Consider the following 22214-nt stretch of genomic DNA (forward strand, 5'->3'; position numbering starts at 1 on the left):
GAGTTTTTGTCCTAAACCGCCCCCCATGCTTTTGACCTACAATCTATGTGACTAAATTAAGTTCACTTTACTTGTATTTTATGTTTCATGTGAAGAAATGAGTAAGTCTTGTTTCTTCAAAATTAATAAATTATGCAAATAGTTGCCCTATGTTTTGACTAGATAGAGCAGAATATTTTTATCAGTGTATATTAAATAAATGTTAGCTAAGAATTAAACACAGCGGGCCTGACACACATTAATAAATATCACTGTAAATATAAACTCTGAGGATTTTCACTCCTTGTGCTACGCTTTGCTTCATAGAGAGGGTTTGAACCCTCGGCTATTGAGAAACGATTGCTTACTGGAGACGTGAACTCTGATGAAGTCTTAAATTTTACCCAATCGCTAAGATTTGGCTGTGACGTACGTAATGCATCAGTCAATTCGACTCCTTAAAGCTTACCGGAAATTGCCTGCGCTGTAAACAACCATCCTCCACTGAGAAGTGCCAAGTCAAACTACGCGGCTGTTATTGTTAATTTAATACTTGGAAGCGTGGAAATGTTATTAGAATTACTCAGTGAACTCAAATGTTCACTTAGGGAAGGATGGGATTTAAAGCTTTCTTTTCTACATCCTTTCTTGTCCAGTTTCAAATCAGCAGAATGATGGACAAATTCACATTCCATGTTTACAAAAACATCAGTTTTTGCATCACATATGTAATGCATATGTAAATAGTAATACACTTGTTGAATAAACAATTTTAATCTGATTGTTGGTTTGAAAATAGGAATGTGTTAGATTACTTGTTACTAAAAAGTGTGGTATATTGAATTTGTGCATTCTGACATCACTGCTGAACAGTCATTGATATAACCAGCTTTAAAAGTCCTAACTACTCTACTACTACTTCACCTGTTGAAGGACGTTCTACTAACGCCCTTCAACATCTTTCATTAATGACAAGCATTTTAGGGGAGACTTCAATCAATGAACTGTCAAACAGGGTATGAAGCCCAAAAGACTGCTATAAGTCTAGCCCAAAATTATTCATTAAATTAAATTATTCAAAAAAATTTCTTTTCTTAGGGTTTCATTGGACTTTATGCAAGTACAAACAAATGGAGTAAATCGGTCACTTAAAGTTTGTAATACTGGCTTTTATTTTTTGTTTGAGTTCCAGTAAAATGCTACAAGGTCAGAATTTATACAGTAAAAACCAATTACAATTAAAAGAATGTGACAGGTGTTCTATAAAACACACCTATAAATACAATTGAGTTGTTCACACTCTTTCCAAACATGTGTGGTGAACAGATTGTAACATGCAGACTTAGGTTTTCAGTCTAGGTGGGTTATTTAATCCTGAAAATGAAATGGAAGGTCAGTCTCAAGCTTGTCATTGCTTGTCCTCATGTAGGCTTGTACTTCCTCTGAAGTTTGCTGCACAAGACCATAAATTGCATTGTTTAACTGATGTATTAGTTCAATGATCCGGTCCATAATGGCCTCACACAGTTTGCTGATTTCATCCAAGTTGAAAGGAGGAATCTGGTCACCTATTTTCTTAACTGCTGTAACAACCTCCCAGTAGACCTGATTGAAGTTGATGAACACTACATCTAAATATTCAGACTTGATAGAATCTACATACTCCTGTGTTTTCTCAATCACTCCCTTCATCTAACTTTTCCAGCATCATATCAAGACTCGATATTTTTCACAAAGTCTATGATGTCATCAAAGACCTTTTTGATACTTACTTTGACCTCAATTATCTGCCTTCCAGTAATGACCTCACCACTTGGCTATTTCACTTCAAGATTGCTAAATTTCTCAAGAAAATAGTCATAGTACACCTCCATGTTTGCACAGATGAATTGATTAGTTGCCTCCATCTTACTAGCACTGCAGCCGGTTAGCTTCTTTAGGAGTTTGGGAAGAGTGGTCAGCTCATCATTCAGTGGTGTCCCTAAAGAAAATGGACATCTGGCTCATTTGATCATCATAACTGATTGCGATATTATAGGCTTCGTTGACATGGTTAGTAACAGAATGCTGGAACATCTCCATGCTGCTTGTGATTCGGAATTTGTCAGACATTGCTTTATCCGAAGATATAATTGATGGGAGTTCTGTCTTCAATTGAGCAATCAGATCCTCAGATGCCTTCATGTACACAATGATTGTGTTGGTTGTAGAGATCAGCAAGATGTCAAAATCAGTTTCTGAGGACATCTGCATAGAGCAAAGGGATGTTAAATCAGTCAGTTTTTTAGAATCTCAAAATGGTAGTTATTTTGTACAAAACTTACAGGAGAACGGCCATAGAGCCTAGCACTCATTTGGGACGGGTCTCTGCAATCAAGTTGAAGGCCCAAGAAGCCAGACGATGGAGTAGAAACAGAGACATTAACAAGGTCTCCGTGTGCAGCATAGTGCAGCCTCAGATCAGTGAAAGTAGCACTGGTGATGCCAACATTCAACTTAAGTTGGACAGCACTGTCAGAGAAAACAAGCATTTTAATAAAAAAGAATTATGAACAAATTATCAAATACCAGCATAAATACCTACGGAGAATATTTACCTTTCATCAGCTTGGTGTTTCCTCCTTAAACAGGATAGAAAAGCACTTTAATATCTGTTACTTATATTGAATGTTATTATCAATCATCTAAAATGTGTCAAAATGTAAAATATTACCCCCAAGCATAAACAATGACATGTTCGACATCCATGTTGAGATCAGGTTCAGTCAGGACAAGATTGGTGACTACTTTCAGGAAGTCATTCTCAAACGTTACAGTGGTGGAACCTTGGAGAAGGAATAGAAATATTCACTTCTGAGGTCAGCAGTATGTTAGTTATGGGATAGTAATGGATATATTAGAACTATTTTAATCAACTCACCTTCCATGTCATATTGCAAAACCACATTAGGATAAGTAGCATTGGATCTAAATGTGATCTTGAGGGCAGGGGCACTCCACTCCACTTCAGTGAACATGTTTGTGTTGTACACTGGGCTAGCAAGCTTAGCATTTGTAGTCATCTTCTGCTTGGATGGGTTCAATTCAACAACTGTCTTTTCAAAGTAAGCAAGGTCTCCCAGGCTGCTTGGCTGTTTTATATCAATCTCAATATCAGCTTTCAGTAATGAAGGTTCAAAGTCAACAATTGCCTTTGCAATATGTTTTCCCTCAGTTTTGAAACTTAATGAGTTTGCTCCATTGTTGCTTGAATAGGCAAGCTCTACAAAAAGACGGCCCATTGAGGCTTCAGCAGCCAACTGTTGGTTTACATCTATGGCAAGGACTTTGGTGGTGCCATGATTAAGCTTAGCATCAGTAATAAACTTGCAAGTTGAGCGGACAGTGTTTGTATTTAGGTACACCACAGCCTCATTGTCCAGAACACCTAAAACTAGATAGTTTTTCAATGCTGTGCTGTCCATATTTGACTTAAAGGATGACTCCACTGAAAGGTACTCTTCATCTATTTCTACTTTCACAGTGTGCTCTGCCTCAACCTTTCCAATAGCATTTATATAAGGAATGTTGAAATCACCCTTTAGCTTTAGAGTGGACAGGGCTTCGGGTTTGGAATATGGATTTGCAATCAGATTTTGGCTTGCTTCCAGATTGAGTATAGGTAGGGCAATAATTGATGATGTCGATACAGAGACAGTGTTCATGGTATAGGTACTGTCATGTGTGCCTTTAATGTAACGATTTTCCAGGGAGAGAGAATTGGCTATCTTAATTCCTCTCTTGGTGCTCACATTGGTGGTTCCTTTGAGTTTTGTGTTCAGACATTCAAACACAGATGTAGTGGTAGCTCCTAGGCGGAACACAAGATCATCTTCAGCAGAAAGCAAAGTCTCAGCATTAAGGTTTATAATCGCAGACTTAAAAGAATACTCTGAGTTCAGTTTTCCCATTTTGGGTATCTGAATCAGACCCACCACATCAATTATTGGGGCAGTGGTGCTTTTTGTGTAAAGGATCTTGGCATCCATATTGAAAGTCTGCTCAGTAGAAGACAGAATATTTTTGAGTCCAGTTTTTTTAAACAAGTTCAAATCATCGATAGGTGGAGAATTGAAGTTCACTAAGGGTAGGTCAAGTTCAGGAATGCTAATTGGGTATTCCAGGAAGAACAGATCAGTCTCACCATTCACTTCGATTAAGACACCAGCATAATTTCTGGTATTGTCTGCAGTGAAGTTGGAGAATATTTTGTACTGATTGAGGCGAGCCAGGAAGGCTGCATTCACCTTTTGAAAGTCAGGTCTTATGTGGACCAAGAAATCATTTTCCAGGTCTATCTTCACATTCAGAGACTTGAAAATGCTGGCCTTGGCATTTGCTTTGTTTTGTATTTCAAAGAAAACTTCAACAGGGTGGACTTTGAAATTGGCTGTGTTAGAGACCACTCCGCTATCTACACCATACAGTTCAGCGTCATGTTTTGCTTTAATCTCAATCTTCATATCATAAAGATTGGCAAGTCCTGATGCCTCAAGAACACTACTCTTGATGAATGGTGCCTCTCCCTCATTCTGAACATTAAACTTAAAGTAGCTAAAAGTGCCAGATTCAACTGTAATGAGCTGTTTCATTTTTAGGATTTCAGACTCTGTGTCACCGGTGAAGGATAGATGGACAGTCTTGGAATTGAGAGAAAGCTCAAACTTGCTCTTGTGATTGCAATCATGACTGTTAATTTTCCCTTTTCCTGTACTATCTACCTCAAAATTTAGTGTTAAGCCATTTTGCTGCACAACTGACTTCTGGGTTGCAATAATGTCACTTGAAATATCAGCAAATGGTATATTTACTACATGATTGTAAGTTGTATCAACAGTAGAGGTCATTCCTCCTGCCATCGCAATAAAGGCTGTGTTCATCAAGTTGGCCGAGTAGGGTGCAGTATCAACCTTAACTTTGGTTTTTGCTTGTGCTTGGGCTAGTGCTTGAGCTGAAAGACCATACAGAGTCACAGATGCCTGATGGTCAACACCTAGAGAAGTGTGTTTGAATGTTAAAGTTTCTGCAAGTAAAACACGGTTCATCTTTGGGATTGCGATGCGAGCATTGCTGTCAAGCTTATAATTAAGAATTTCCAAAGTGGGAGATGTGCCCTGAGAACTAAAGGATCCAGTGAATGAAGGTGACATGCTCACAGTGGAGTTCTGGAACTCGGCAGATGTCTTTATAGTGTACATGGGAGATTGGAATTTAATCTCACCGTAAAGTTTACCAAAGCATGGAAGCATAATCTCCTTTGGAATTGTTGGCAGCTTTATTTCTGGAATTTCCAGAGCTTTGGCAAACTTTTCTGTATCTACTTGCGGAATGCTGGGAAATGTGACTTCTAAAAGAGGGATTTCTGGCAAGGTGATCTCAGGAAGCGTTGGGAGGTAATTCAAAGTCAGATCTCCAAAGAAAGCATCTGGATCTGGCATTTTGATTTCAATGTTTACAATGAAATCAATGAATTCAATGATCATCTGATTGATGTCATCAAATGAAACAGTGAAAGCTTTCACAGTGTACATGTCCAAGATGGTAAACTCAGGCATGTTAATTTCTGCTGGAATCTCAAACTTAGAATTGAGCTTTAGCTTTGTGGAAGGCACAACAAGATCTGTGAGAGGGAAGGTGAAGGATGGCACATTGATTTCAGCTTGTCTCACTTCATTCAAAAGACTTTCAATGATCTGCGAAATCTCATGAACAATTTTCTCATCAGGCAACACCTCTTTTATTTTACTAGTAACATGACTGATGTTGTTTAAAATAATATCTATTCCGATTCTGAATAAGAAATTGACCCCATTCAAAAACTCGTTAAGTTTTACTCTGATGTCAGGATTTCTGATTTCCTCTTTTACGAGTTCAACAAATGTCTGGATGACATGTTCATAGATGTCTGTTGCAGAATTAACTATTTTTGCAACTTTTATTTCTCTCAGATGCTCTATAAAGTCTCGAATAGATGATAGTACTACATTGGCAAATTCTCGTGCCGCCTCAAGTTTCTCCGAAATTTTGAGAGTCCTGATTATCTCATTTGAGTAATTTCTATACTCTTCAATAATTAGATTCGTGTTGTCCACAATGTCATTGTAGTTAATGGACTTTAACTTTTGGAGCATGGTTTCAATATACATATTGAACTGTTCAATTATAACGTTAACCTCAGTTGTTTTTAAGTAGTCAGTAGTGGCTTGAAAGATTTCTATAAATCTGCTGGAGATGTCTGAATCCTTCACAATTTTTACAGCAGCCTGGATGGTTTCCTGAATTCTCAGTTGTTTAATAAGGTCTTCTGCTTTTTCCAAGACAACCTGAGCCTTTTGATCAACTTGAAGATATACAACTAACTCTTTCATCTTAGTAAAAATTACATTAATTTTGCCAACAAGGTCAAAGTCATGAATCTTACGCTTAATGTCTGTCATTGTATTATCCAATATGTTTACTGGAATATGAGAAACAAAGAAATCAAGTATCTCTTTCATGTCCCTAGATGATATCAGTAGGTGTGAGAAGTCAAACTCGTCAATTCTATCTTTAACTTTAGTCACGATGGACTGTACTATAGCTTTGATCTGAAATCGGGCTTCGATATCAGACAGGAATTCAATACTGCTGCCTTTAAGTTTTTCTAGTTCAATTTGTTGGATCAGTTCACTTATAGTTTCAATCACATTAACAACTTTAGCTTTGAGCTCATTCAAGTCTTCCAGAACATTTTCTATCTTCTGACTAAAATTTTGATAGAGGAAGTCAGAGAAGGTTTGGATGTAAGATGAGAGATTGATGAAAAATGTCTCAATGGCTTTCCTGAGACTTTCCCAAGCTGCATCCACATTCTCTCTGGTGATAACAAAATTTTGGCTAAAATCATTGAAAAACTGTTTCAGTTGATTCGCTTTGTCTTCTAAGTTAATTTGAGCAATAAGTTCACTTATTTCCTGGGGAAGAGTCTCAAGTCTTGCCCTCACCTCACTTTTGTTGAGGAAATTTTGCAGAGATTCTGCTACAACCACAATTAATTCCTTGATGCTCTCTATGAAGACAGACAGACTTTCAATCAGGGGGATTTGAATAATATGACTTTGTGTGCTCTTGTCATATTTGAGGAAGCCAGAGATGGCGAAATCTTGGTTCTCTGTGGAGGCTGTGTTAATGATGTTTGTAAGGATTGTGCCTCGAACCTCAATTCCAACCCTCTCGTGAGTATTATAAATCTCTACGCCTTGACTAAATTCATGCTGATTCATTTTAGATTTAACTTTAAAAGTTGCTTTTTGCTCCTGGGGTGTTAGAACAGTATCTATGTTGTTATCATATGTGGTGTCAAAGGAAAGGCGGTTATCTAGCTTCTGGGTCACTGATGCTCTACACTCATGGGAGCTGACTAAAGCAAGGGGTTGTGCTCTCAGATAGGACTTGCTATAAAGTTGGGCACTGTGCTGTCCATAGAAGGTAATATCTCCATCTCCATTGAACATGGCATCAAGGTTGAAATCAAAAGGAACAAAATTGCAGCGCATGGTGTGGTCAAAGCGAAAAAACTGTGAGTTAAAGCGGGCATCGTTACTAAACTTTGCCGCAAGGCCAACAATTTCAAGCTCAGTGTTATGGCTCATGTGAGTGCCAAATACCTTTCCAGTGGTGCTGTATTTTGCATTTGCACTTAGATCTGCATAATTAATCTGGTATGTGTGCTTTATTTCGTCTACTCCATATAGGGCTGTCAGTTTTCCAGTCAAGTCAATCTTGTAAAATTCTGCCAGTAACTTTGCATCATTATCAAAACTGGCATCCAAAAGTTTCAGGTGGTTGTTAATTTTTGCAGAGGCAGTATGAGGTTTCAGGCCAAAGATGATATCGTGATTATAAGAGGCATATTCACTTGCACCAGCTTCCACCTTTGAGATGAAGTCCAGACTAGAAAGAGTGATTGTCAGAATGTTAGAATTATCCACTTTGATATCATGAATTGCAGCCTTGTTGGTAATGAATAGAATTGCTCTTGAAGCATCTATTCCAGCATTGAAGGTGTTTTCTAAAGAGAGTGGGCTTTGGAGAGTTGTTGTTCCACTTGTGCTTAAACCATCTTTGTTCATTTTCAATCTGGCCTCATGTGTAACTTCATTCTCAAAAAGCTTTATGTTGGCATTGCAGCTTACTGTCAGACCATTGTCATCGAAGGTGGACATAAGTATGGAGTAAACACGATTATCAGAGTAGTCTCCATTCGTCTCTATTCTTATAGTGGCTCTACCAGCACCAGCAGAGGCTTCAGCCTGGTTGTTAATCTTGAGACCAAGAGCATAAGCTCTTGCATCACATTTCATTGTCAGCTGACTCTCTTTGAAAGAAATTTCTGCGACATGTGTGAAGATGTCCTCCAAGGCTTTGGTGTTTGATATAACCAAAAATTCACCATTGCTAAGGGTCCCTAAAATTTGGTTCTCGGCTTTAAAAATGGTTGAATCAAGTTGGATTTTAGAATCAATCTTTGCCTCTGACCTGAATGGGAACACAGAAATTGCCTGGACTGAAGTGGTTGTGCCATAAAGTGGTCCAGCCTTGAACGATCCCTCAAAGTTGTTGTCGACATTAATTCCTTGAGTGTTGATTTCAGTCATTCTAGTGTGCTGTAGTTTTGCATTAATACCAAACTGACTTGTGGCTTCGACTTTGGTGCGTGATTTCAAAGTGAATTTGTCTGAGATAACTCCATCTTCTTCAGTACTGAAACTAGCTTCGAATAATTTATGCGTAAAAGAGCTTCTCAAATGAGCCTTGATGGATTCGGTTATGGACACCATCCCAGTACCTAAACATAAAAGAAAAGAGAAAAACATATGTGAAGAATAGCAAGATGAGCTACTAATTATGATGCCCTAGTAATTATGTACGACCAAGCAAATTAAATTTCTAAAAATTTCACCATGAAATGTATAGCATAGTGCCTCTGCTTTCCCAAAAAGATGTCAGCAACTGGTCAGGCTAAATAGCTGGATCAAAACCAGCTCATAACCTTAAGTGTGCTTATATAAAAGACCTTACCTTTTACTTCTACAGATTTCTCAAGGCGAAACAATTCAAAAACTTTAAAAATAGTTTTCTGGGAAACCTCCATTAGTTATTCTAAAAGAAGGCTGTTTTGTTATTGACAGCTTAAATACTGACATATTGGTGACACCTAGGGGAAAAAATTATCTTATGCAAACTGGCCAAATGATTTCAGAACTGTAGTAATAGTTGTAGTAAAAAAATAACTAGAATATTTTGACAAAAGAGACCAAAGTATCTTCACTGAATGAAAGATGATGGAAATGATTTAACAAGTTTAACAATCATAAAATACCTTCAACTGCTACAGAGAGGATGTCAATTGGGGAAGTTCCTTTTGCATCAAACCTTGCAGAATAACTAGGTGGTTCTACAACATCTTTTCCAGCTGCAAGTGTTGCCTCCACATCATAGAGATTGCTGTTTATCAAAGTTGAAAGTTTAACTTGTCTAAAGAGAGGTACAGACACAGTGAAACTCTCTGGAACAGCAATGTCGGGCATCAGGATTTTTCTGGCGGGAATGTCCAATCCAAACTGGGGTATTGACAGCGTAGGAATAGTTAGAGCTGGTGGGAAATTTAGGTCTGCTGGTGTCTTTCCTCCTAGAGGCAGCGGGATGACAAATGTGAAGCGATCATCGTTGAAGTAGAAGATGGCCTTTGCATCACTGTTAAAAAAAGCAAGTCCCATATATAAATGTTTTTGATTATGTAAACATGTACTATTAAAATTAGCTTTGATTTACTAATCTTACGTATTCAGGAAGAGTTTCTCTGGCAAGGAAATATCTGGTATGTTGGGCAATCTGAAGTTTTGCATGTAAGGGAGCATTTCAGCACCATACTTTTCCATGTAGCTGTTTGCCGCCTAAAGAAATCACAGGCATGTTTTTATTGTTATTGTTGTTTTTGGTTTGTTCACATCTCTCACAAATAAATTCTGATGAAGGACATATACCTCCACAAACTTTCTGAAGATATGACGAACTTTCATGTCGCTCTGTGCCACTTGCATGTCAAGAATCTTATTGCCATACTGCTGAATGATGTCACCATTAGGCAAGGAGGTGGTTTTTGTGTCCACATCAGACTTGAACTCCAGCTCAATCTTGCTGCCATCTGAAAACATAATTCAATACCTGCATTATATACTTAAAAAGATCTGTCATTTATTAATGAACCAGTTTTAAAAAGAGTTTGGAAAAGGGAGGTAAGTTCAAAGAGATGTTGGTGACTAGTTCAATTAGTCAATTGTTTGGTGCACTCTGCCACAAACTAGTTGCTGTCAATGTATTTCCAATTAGACAACTACAAAAGTAGAATTAGTTGCAGTCAAACTTTCTTACACATAAGAAAAAAAGATGACAGTAAAATGGGATTACCGTATTTCATTTTAATTTTCTGCTCAGAGGAGGCATCCATGACCTTAATTTCATTCTCAAGCTCCAGTTCCAGTAGATCATCACGTTTTAAACTAGCAGTGACAGTGGATTCAGCGCTGATAGAGGGCACCAGGAGCTGGACTTGCAGCATGCCTTCTTTTTTTTCCTTCAAACTGAAAAATGTATCAGCCAGTCAATCTAGGGCCCCATTAATATTTTATGCATTCATATTGCATTTCTTACTTAGCACGTGCAATCAGGGAAAGCTGAGGGATATTCTTGTTGATGAAATCAAGAAAGATGGAATGAGTTCCTTTGACTTGTGTATTCCCATCAATGACACCGAGCCTGAGTCCGACCTCCACATCAAAGTCAGGGATCTGAACGTCTGCTGTGATGACATTCTTTTCTCTGTTGTATTTCATCTCCAGTTGGACTTCAGTTGGTGCTGCTCCTATTGTTGATCATGCAATGGTGACTTAATCCTTCTTGATTTATCCAATTAAAGCAACATTTATTCAGATCCCTACCTTCAGCTCTCAAGATAAACTTCAAAACATCAACCTTCTGCCGGCCCTCGTCTCCCTCCTTGAGGAGCTTGTATGCAACAGTTGCTGTGTACTCCGTAACTTCTCCTGTGGAATGGAGCTCCACAACAAATCTGTGTTGTTCAGTTGACAGAACCTGTTAGCTATCACATGCTATTTTTGACATTACTGGTAGTAAGGAATTTCAAACTTACTTGCTGTCACCGGTCAGGGGGAAGTAGGGTGCAGTCTCATGAGAGAATGCATCAGTGTACTGCAGAGCAGAGCAGTATTTCATGCCAATGAAGGCAGGTGTGCACTTATTTAATTCAACTTTGTCTTTCACCACTGGAGGTAACATTTTCACATCTGATCCGATTATTGCCACAAAGGAGTTTCTAAATTGCAAAAGTAGCAAGAATTTAAGTATGCCTGACAGCTATACTTAAAGATAAAAACTGTTTGAGCATTTTATTTTTGTATAGCTTACGTTATTTGGATTAGCTTGGCAGGGTTTGTTGGAGCTGGAATTGTCAGCTTAACGTGGTCACGTCCCATTGAGACCTTGGCTCTGATCCCACTCTCGTGGAAGATGTTAGTGTGCATCTCTAGTCCAGAATTGACATATTCAGGGATGTAGGATCCAACTTGAGTGACAAACTCAATGCCACCAAATGGCATGAATGTCGCTGTGCTCTGTAGGTAAACACAGTAGAAAGATTGAGGCAACAAGACTTGAGTTGATGCTGTGAAAAAGTTATAAGCATCCTGTTACCACAGCCACAGATAATCACCATGTCGCGAGCAATCTGAAGTCCGCCTTTGAAGCCTGGGGTGAAAGTACCAGACAGTGCGATCCTTAGAGGTACTCCAGTAACAGTTGGAAGGAAGAATTCATTGTCCATGAAGATGTAGTGGGCAGAGATTGTGTTGTCAGGGCTAGTCATCAGGGATCTTAGTATCTGTGCCAAAAAAGTCCACAAAGGACATTTAGCAAATAAATTATGGATGTTTAACAAAAACTAACTTTCAACAAGAACTGATAGGTTCTGCTTTTTTGAACTCACTTCATGTGGAAACATCTTGAGCATCTTGTCAATCAGCATGCCAGCAGAGTAGGTCATCTCCTCGATGTCATTAGTCCTGAGATATCCCAGCTCATTTCCCAACAGTTTCAGATAAACCATTGCTTCCGGAGACTGTGCAGTCTCCAGTTCATTGACCAGCTTCTCAAGGTTTTGTCTGACCTCGCTCACCAGGTTGTTGGAGGTCTACATGAAAACATGCAAAATTTCTTAAAACTGCCAGCTCTACAACCACATCCCCTCCCCAGAAAACATGAGATGAATATATGTGAGTATAGAATGTTGCTTGAAGTACCTCCCTCTTCATCCTATTTCTCTTCAATGCAGGTATGGCATTCTCCAGGATCTCATTGACTGGTTGTGGCATGTTGTCAGAGACAAAGTATATTGTCTTTAGGGCAGTATCTGGGAAAAAACCATTCTCTCCAAACAGGGCCTCAATTGTTGGTTCAAATCCTTCACCTGTCATACCAATCTGCAAAGATTGAGATTTTTTTTATTCCAAAGAAACTATTTTAGCTTTGCAAAATTCCTTAGGGCACAAAAGATGTCAAATAGTTTAAAGTATTTACCTCCATCATGTCAATCTCAAAGCCGAAAGCCCTCAGAGTCATTTCAAGCATAACCTCCTTGGGCAAGTAGCTGACACCCTCAAAAATCATGTTGCCCTGCACTGATCCAATCTTATAGTTGCGTGAAAACTTAATTGGGTCCATTGTGGGTCCGATTTCATTGCCTTGCAGGGCTTCCTGAATTTTCTGCCTGAGACTATAGAAAGAAAACACACTCTAGTAATAAAATAACAATAAATGTGGCGGCAATTTATTCTGTGGCATTGCTCAATCTTACTCTTCGGTTTCTGGCTCAGTTGAGGACAGAATGTTGGTTATGTGGGAGATTACAAAGCTCCTGAATTGTTGGTTAGCCTCACTGGACAAAGCGTCGATCAGCTGTGTGAGCTCACTTGGCTGCGGGTCCTTCATAATTATAAGATATGCAGCAATGCGTTCTTGGACAGGGTTGCTGTTGTCCAAAAGCACCTGCATAAACACGTCTCTTGTCTGCAATCGACAGACATCAATGAAAAAATAAGATTAGTAAAGAAATACTGACAAACAAAATGAAAATACTGGCTAAAGTTGTTTTGTTTACCTGATCTGGGATTGGAATCTGCCTGTATACTTGAATAGCAGCCTGCTGCACCATTTGGGAGGCTGCAGGCTCCTTCACACACTGGATCACAGCAGTCCGTAGTGCAGGACTAACAGGAATCACAGCTGGAGCCATATTTCCAATCACCTGAAAACAAATTCAAGCCAATTTTCAATTGGGATTACCTCACCTTGGAGATTCTTAAAAACACATTCAGATGAAGAAGCATTGAAGTTTGACAGCTCAGACTTTTATGCCCAGAATTTACGCGATGCAGATTTAAACGTAGGAACTTAGCACCTCAACATTTTTCTCAATAAATATATTTTGAATGACTCTTACTGATGGAAATTCATACTGAATATCAGTAACAACAGATATAATCCACACATAAAAAATCTGAACCAATACCAATATAAATGTATGTGCAAGTACAATGACACATGGAGGAAGTATTGAGTGCATGGAGAGAAGATGCAAAAAGCCAAAAGCACCTAATATCTGTCAGCGCTTGGAAAGCAATTCTACTACCAGTCAGTGCCAATTAATGGTTTTGTCCAAATAATATAACTGATGGTTTATGAAAAGTTTTCTAATAACCAAGGTATTGCATAAGATGCATCTTTGTAGCATTATTATTGCAAATACGATGGTTTGTGTAGACTTTGATGCAAATGAATTGATTTTTGTATAAAAATATTAGTTATTTTGACAACCCAAATACCAAAAGGAGAATTTTGGAGGGAGGAACATCACATTGTGGGATGTTTGTTACTTTCCTGGAAAAATCCTACAGTTAAAGGAGCAACAATGGGAAACCTTTTGCTGAACATTCCTAATATAAATGTAAAGACAAAACCGAGGTGTATTTTTCAACAAGATAAAGTTCCCAAACATGTAACACCAAAACTTCTCAGAGGCAACAAGATGATGTAAGTCAACCAGTGTGCAACTGAAAACATATCGAAAGAACTGTAGATCTGACGAGTTTTCTCATTACAGAAACATCTTGAAGTTGTCACAAAAACAATTTTCTACTATTGAACACATTATGTTAATATGTTTGATCCTTATTTCCTATGTCTTCCATTTTGTACAAACATTACTGAACTGTGAATGGGTTAATTAAGTTTCTATATGTGGGTAACATATATCATTACTAAATCCAATATAAATTTCACATCACTAGACTCATTAGAAATATATTTACCAATAAAATGTGGATGTTTTCAATACTTATATCCCCTGCTACATGTTACTTTCATTACATATTTGGTACATTCTGGATTTTTGTTTGTATTTTGAGGTAGCAGTTGCGATACTTGCCCTGAGTGTCAGGAATGTGTGGTCCTTCGCCCCAGTACAGTCGCCCAACTGGGAAGCCATGAACTCAGCAACAGAGTGGATCTCTGGAATAGTTTTTTTCTCAACTTTGTGAAATCTGTAGAAAAGACACAATGATAAATGCAAAAGAGTAAAATGATGCACTTGGTAGAATAGTAGTATTTCTGATTAATTTTACACAAAACAAAGAAATGGTCACCTACCGTTTGACAACATTGCTCAGGGCATACATGATGGGCTTACTAGGTTTGTATTTGGCCATTTTGAGCATATCATTGATCAGGAGCGCAGAGGGATTGGACATGAGTCCCAACGCGAAAACAGCAGCATCAACCTCAATGTCTGAGGTGTCGAACGACCTGAGGATATGCATGATTGCACTGCTGCACTCGGGGGTTCCACACTGGGCCAGAACCTGGTAGGTCAGGAAGCGGGACAAGGGGACGACCTCGGGAAGGGCAGCTTTCAGGGTTTCAATTTTCATTCCACGGACTGTGGAGATGAGGGTGTGGAAGAGGTGTGCCCTCCTCTCTCCTTCGGTCTCAGGCAAATTGACCAGTTGTCTCATGAGATTCACGGCCGTGTCTTTATCTTGGATGCTGCTCTTGTCCTCGACAATCTCCATGGTGAGATCCTTGACGTTGTTGTCTTAATATAAAACAATCAGACATCTGAATAAATTGTTATAATCCCACAAACCACAATGTAGTTTCCAAAAAGATCATTTGAAATGTTTAATAACATCCTCAAACTTTCCACGGTGGTATTATTCAAAATAATACTACATACAATACAAGAAAGATATTTTCTTTGTGCATATCTCCACTCCTTTTTTTTTTTTTTTTACTTTTACTTAGCAATCATTCCACTCACATTGTTCTATTTTCAGTCTCTTTCTTGTTGTATAAATCTGATGTTTAATAGATGTTATTCAGGCTTCTTTGTTGACATGCTGAATGAATCCTCAAAGCACTTTAGGAGTAATTTTAGTGGGCCAGCCACCACTGGGAAAGTCACTGTTACAATATTGTTTCCATTTGTGGATAATGAAACTCGCTGCAGTTCTCTGGAGTCCCAAAGGATCTGGAACTTTTTCCAGACTGATTGATGTTAATGACTTGTTTCCGTTATATCAAAATATGAGGTTTTGTCTTCTGAGACTTTTTGACCTTCATGTTGTCAGACTGACTTTCTTGATTCTACAAGTCCAGTAGTAGTGAAAACCACAAAGACTGAACTCAGCCGTTCAAAGAATGTGTTTAATCATACTTGATTTATCACGTAAAAGCTCCATTTTGTATTTACTCATGGTAACTTCTTTTTTAAGCAAAACTGCAAGGAGGCAAATACATTTTCACATCACTGTATACAGGTTAAGCAACCTTTTCTGCCAACTACATGACTTTCCGAAAAAGAACCACGTCTAACTTCAGTTGAACAACAGATTTTTTTTAAGTCACATTTTGGTTGGACGAAGTGCTGGTTCAAAAACATATCCCTAAAACATCTTTAAAATGTCAAATAGTCACGTCATGTTACTATTTCATAGATTCAAATGGTCAGTTCATTCTAGCGTACCCTACCCTTCAACAGACCAAGTGTTTATCCTTTGTCTATTTAATTATGCTGGTAGTTTATGCATATAAGTAATCACAAATATGCTAACATAACTTCAACTCTGTTCTTACCGTTTACCTATATGATTTCTATTTACTATTTATACATGATAATAATTAAATAACCATAGTCACTAAATTGCAACATTCTGTCTTATTGCCTGACTGAATTTTTTTAATGATTTCTGGAAAGTGACCTTTAAGAGAGGACTTACCACGTTCAAATACTCTGTCATTGTGAGAAGAAACCTGGACCAGAGTCAACTCCTGCTTTCCAACATTGGTAAATCCATATTTTCCCCTGTAAAAAAACAAACATATAAACATAAGTGAACAGAAATTTAAGCATGAATCTTTGTTCATTAAATGATAACACTCTTGAAGGATTTGATTTACTTGTGGGAGAAAGGTATGACGAGGTGTTCTTCAGTGCAGGAACCGGAGGTCATGTGTTTTTTCTCATTATCAAATTTGTAGTTACATGTTTGGGAACTTCTGACCAGCTGAGCCAATGGATAGTGCTACAAATTAGGACAGGGTGAAATTAGTAACGTAGACCATTTAAAAAAAACACAGGTGAAATGTTTGTGTCGTCACATAACATCAAAGTTTTATAAATTGCATTGCTAAATCTCATATTTAAGCACAGATTCAACAAAGAAAAATGAATTCGATTAAATCTGTCAAGAATAAAAAAAATTTTTTCACAGATTATTTGTGCAAAAGCATTTCCTGTGATCTCCTTGCAGCATGACTTTAGGGAGTCTTACCATGCCAGTAATAAGTGCCAGAGGGCTGCTGTGATCTCTTATGGGCTCAAACTTGTCACATGTGGAGAGATCCCTGTGCAGGCTGATGTCAGTGTCAATGTCCTCTCTGGCATTGCTCTTGTAGGAAGTCATGCACTTGCCATGGATGGTGGGCTAACATAAAGATGGAGAATTAGAGAAGATAAATGCATGATGGAAATTGGAAATATACATTTAAAGAGCCCCCATGCTTAATGGCAGCTTTGGTAAAGCCTTGTAAGAAGCCTTTAAAATAAGTAAAAACTTTATAAATAGTTATATTAACAAGATCACAGTTACAGCAACATCCTGTTCTGTAAAGTTATGAATCTGAAGGAAATAATAAAAAATCTCTAAAAGGAAGTTGCTGCAGGAGAGCCAGCAATGTTGGCACAGAGGATTTCCTGAAAAAAAATTGCATTTTAATTTATTTTTTGTGTGCTTTATTTTTTATTTTAAGGCTTTTTGCACATCTTTATTTTAAGGCTTTTTGCACATCTTTTCCAGGGGTGCCATTAAGTTTAGCCGTTAAGCATTTTTCTTAATAAATCCCTCTACCATGTTGCTGTTCTTTTCTTCCTCCAGCAGAGGCACAGCCAGGGCAGAGACGATGCCTCTCTTGAAGTTCAGAATAGTTGTTGTTTCGCCATCCGCAGGGAAGAGCTTCACGTCATACTCACCCTCAACAACAAACTTCAGAGGATGCCTTTAAGAAAATGTGTAATATTTTTTATTTATAAATCAATTCTTCTTCAGAAGTTTTTTATTTCTTCCTTTTAACACCCATCCTTCAGGTGGATTATCTTACCGTTCCATTTCGGCGGCAAAGCCGTTAGAGCTTGCGGCTGGAAGGAACACGGGGTTGCCATTTGCATCCGTGTCCACCACCTCGCTCAGACTGCAGCCTGTGGTGTGCAAGATGAAACTGCACATCTGTGGAACTTCAATCTCAACCTGTGTAACAAATCAAAGGCTTTTTATTCTGTCTTATGAACAGAAAAAAAAAGTAAATTTGATGATTATAAAACAAAGCTACCTTGCAGGAGGCCTTGGGACCATTCTTGAGCTTAGAGGCCCCACTGACAGCATTCAAAGATTCAGCTTCATATTGGTATTCATATTTGTGCAGGGGCTTGTACCTTTGGGCCACTAGAGGAGATGAAAAAAAGATTTGAAGCATCTTGATTCTGTATCATGAATGTTTGATCATTCTAAAGGAACAAAATGCTAAAAGCAACTTACGCAGACAAGATGAAAATATTTCGTCTTGGGCAACTGTTAATAGAAAATCAGATTATTTAGCGTTGTTTTTGGTAATATTTCTCTAAGGGTAACAAAATAATGATGTATACTTGACTTGTACTAGTGCAGTTATAAATTATTATGCTTAAGTGTTTCTTAATTCAGTGGTTGTTTGTGTTCAAAAAGTCAGCAAATGCAGAAAGACGTCATCACAGTTCCCCTGGTCCAAAGTGACACCTTCAGTTGTTGAACAGTTTAAACCTCAAATTGATTTGGTATTTTTGTGAAAATATCATCAAATATCAAGTTATTTTCATCCTAGGCATGGATACACATTTTTCAGGAAGTTTTATATCACACCTGACAAGAACAAGAATAGGACTTTTTTTTTCCTTTTCTTTGGTTGCTTTTTCGAATAGGAAGCATGAAAAATCTTTTTTACCAGAGATTATGGAGAGGATATGTACAATTCATTTACATTTTATTAGGTTTATTAAAAACATGACCATGGAATTTGACAGTTACCAAAAAAATATCGAAAGGAGCATCAAATCTGATAGGAATCAATATGTATTTATTGTTAAAGTCTAAATCGCTAATGAAACATAGTAAGCAATATGAGAAACATTTTAAACTGCAAGCTAAAGTGTTATCTCTATTTAGAGTGAGAATAGAACAACTCAGGTTCCCATTTCTCAAAAAGAAATATTATTTTTATGACATAATGTTTTTTGTCAGTTTTAAGGTCTGAGGGTCATTGTGAGGGAAGTATGAAAAAGAAGAAAGTCAAGGTTTCACATATGGCAGCTTTTCCAGGCAATTAGTGAATTAGTTAATTTAGCCATCCATAAGGGTTCTTCCTCAGACCAACACAAAACGAAAAACATTAATATGAGAGACTAGGTCAATGTTTGGCAAAAGTTGCTGTATTTTGCCTGAAATGAAGGTTTATTAAGATTAAATAACAAAACTGAGTTGGTCAGCAAGTGAGTAGAGGAGCAGAGACTTTTTGGAGATGAAAAGTCTAAGTTCAAGGATTAGTTTGTGCAACACAAGCGGCAAAGCTAAAAATGTTCAACTTCCTAAAAAATGAAAACAGTGAACAAAAGATTAACTCAATAAAAATTGTAGTATTTGAAAAATGTTTAAAAAAATGGTCTAAAAATGGTAAAAATAAATCATTTGTTGTTATTTTTATTTATTTTAGATTAAAACAACTATCACTTTAGATTAAAATAATATTACAGAAAATGTACTATTAGTAAAAGTACATTGTTAATAAGAGATGGCTACAAGTAAAGAACGAAAAATATTTTCAAAAATCATTCTGGAGTCATATTTACTATGAAATGCAATCACACTGATTGTTTTTGATCAGTTGCCTATTCTAGAAAATAAATAGGCAGCATGCCTTTAAAATTATTTACATTTTGAAAGCATTATATATTTAAATTCTATATTTAAATTACACTTTGTCACTTAAGACTTAGAAATCAAAGATTTGACTTCGAACTTGACTTTAGACTTGACTAAAAGACTTGTGATCTGCAAAATAATGTTTTGAACATAAGTTTACAGTAACACTGGGCTACATTTAAAAACTCATTAAATTCTTGAAATTCATGTTAAAGTACTTTACATTTACTGTTTAGATATGAGCATATTTAAACATAAACCTGTGATGTTAGATGTGTTGGAAGGTACTCACGAGCCAAGGCTGATATACTGAGGAGCAGCAAAAGGCAGAGCTTAGAGACCCCCATTGCGGGCTCTTTGTAGCTCTCTCCTCCCGGGTTGGCGAGTTCTCAGTCGAGACTGATGTCTCTGTCTCAGCTCGGCTGTTTTATACCGACACCTGGACTCTGTCAGAGGGCCGCGAAGCACAGACAGCGCTTTGAATGCTCAAAGTCCACTGCACACTCCTGTGTAGAGGAACAAAGGCAAAAGGTTTGAGTATGGAGCTCGAAGCATGCTTACAAAAACTTGTACTCTATTTTAGATATCAGTTTTTGGTAAACAGTATTTGAGTTAAATGAGAGATTTTTTTTTTTTCTTTGTAAGGTCATTAAAAGTTACTGAAATGCTCTAATTTTATTTGTTGCTTTCAACAAGAATCTGATGTGTTGTCAGCAATTAAACACATTTGTTATCGCCTTTGAAATTATGCTTAGTGTTCACTATTTTTCTAATGTGCATGCACAAAAAGATAAATATGCTTCTTGTCAATAAAAGTCATTTAACTATTGTATTCCTTAGATCAAAAGAATTTCATTTGATTTAGTGAAATATTCTAGTGCAATACTGCAGAGATTAGATTTAGTCCACAAAGCATTTCAGAAAACAAAAAATGTCATTCTTGCTGCAGAACTCAAAGTTCACTCTTACCAGCTTGATGCTGCAGTCTGAATTAGGTCACATATTAGTGATCACTGAGTGATCAAAGCATGATTTAGACACAAAGTCCCTGCAGTCTTTATTGGGAAAAGATGATCTTATCAAAAACTTTATAACTTGATATCTTTGATCTGAAGAATAACTATTACTCTAGATTTATTTTCTTAATTATGTTACATTCAGTTGGTCATTTAATGTTCTTTTTTTTTTACGGATCTACCTAATCAGTGTTGCTGTTAGTATATTAAACACTAGCATTTGTGACCCATTTAACATACATTTTTTTAAAAGGATATTTGAGAACTAACACATGGACTTTCAAATGTAATTATTGCTTATCAAGACAAAAAAGTTATTTTAGATGTACTTACTGCGTTTGTCTCTGGTACAAGAGTCAGCTGCTTGTTGTTCCTTTTCCACTGTCAACAGTGAAGACAGAGAAAACATTTACCAAACTTTTTTGGGGGTAAGAAGATGGACTTTGAGACTTTGATCAACAAATATCCAGAAGTCCGAGCATGCATCGATTTGCTGTTAGAATTTGGGACGACAGTTTTATTTGTGTCAGCTTTTTTTACAAAACTGTTAAATTGTTCCTTTCATTCCGTCTTATAATACACATTTCAAATGCCCACACAATGTTTGAGATATCACAGAGTTCTTTGCTACTATTGGTTCTTTTTGTAACTTTTCTTCTGTTTCTGAAACTGAATGTTATGCAATGATAAGTTGAATTTTGATCTTTAAATGTCTGTACAAAAGAATGATGTAGTGGCTGCAGTCACAATCTTCACTAAATACTACATTTTTAGCCTTTAGCAGAACAAATGTTCAGTATTTATAAACAAAGAGGATTTTTTTCTAATAAAATTAGTTCTTAATAGCAAACTGACAAACTGTCAAAGGGGGAAAAACAAGAAAGACTTTTAAATCTGAGATTTTACTCTATCAGGACACAATAAGGTAAAAATAGTGTGTAATAGAGAAAGAACCTCATGACTCAATGACTTATTAAATCCCATTTCAGTAGCAATAACTAAAAAATTTGATTTTTTTTTGTCCGACTAACTGACATTGTTGCGGAGAAACTTCAATTTTATAACATTTCATCTGCTCTCTGAATTTCCAAACAGATGTGCTCACATTTGCTTTCCCACCAGCAAAAGGCTTGTTGTTCATTCTGATGCAGGTTTGCAAATCCAAGCAATTTTGTAATTGTCTTTGCAGTGAGAGGAAGCTCTTAATTGCAGTTCTTGTACAGGCTGATATTGGACTGCCTGGGGAAATTAGCAACTGTACTTAAAATGTTCTACATCAGGTGAATAATCACTGCAGGATGATCTGCCTCAGTGTGTTTGGAAAATATCTTATGTTGCTTCTCCATTAGAATGGCAGCAACAGTTGCTTCTCTGATGTCTTTTTGCATTGCTTTGGTGTTAACACAGCCTTGTACGCTATAGATAGATAAACTGCAAAGGCTGATAAATAGCAGAATTGTGGTGTGGAAAGTGTGGTGTAAGGTACTGCACACTTAACACTGACAGGTTTATCATGTCCTGATACATGAGCCCTATATTAGAAAGAGGATGTACTTTTCTC

General features: G+C 37.2%; 1 protein-coding gene across 1 annotated transcript; it reads right to left on the minus strand.

The window, feature by feature from the left end:
- Window positions 1–1127: 1127 nt before the first annotated feature.
- Window positions 1128–21071, minus strand: LOC102234016 (apolipoprotein B-100-like). Its single transcript, XM_023347572.1, has 30 exons — window positions 20987–21071; window positions 19930–20143; window positions 18222–18254; window positions 18016–18128; window positions 17788–17933; window positions 17538–17685; window positions 16962–17114; window positions 16588–16712; window positions 16407–16492; window positions 14779–15223; window positions 14558–14672; window positions 13232–13378; window positions 12929–13140; window positions 12652–12847; window positions 12375–12554; window positions 12062–12265; window positions 11789–11956; window positions 11485–11690; window positions 11210–11392; window positions 10998–11128; window positions 10711–10921; window positions 10468–10640; window positions 10044–10204; window positions 9841–9953; window positions 9380–9753; window positions 2900–8845; window positions 2693–2804; window positions 2577–2600; window positions 2304–2490; window positions 1128–2226 (listed from the first exon to the last, which is right to left on the minus strand). Exons 2-30 carry the CDS (start codon window positions 19982–19984, stop codon window positions 1945–1947), a joined length of 10629 nt encoding a protein of 3542 aa, XP_023203340.1. The 5' UTR covers window positions 19985–20143; window positions 20987–21071; the 3' UTR covers window positions 1128–1944.
- Window positions 21072–22214: the final 1143 nt, after the last annotated feature.

Source organism: Xiphophorus maculatus, chromosome 15 (assembly GCF_002775205.1).
Source record: "Xiphophorus maculatus strain JP 163 A chromosome 15, X_maculatus-5.0-male, whole genome shotgun sequence".
Lineage (NCBI taxonomy): Eukaryota > Metazoa > Chordata > Actinopteri > Cyprinodontiformes > Poeciliidae > Xiphophorus > Xiphophorus maculatus.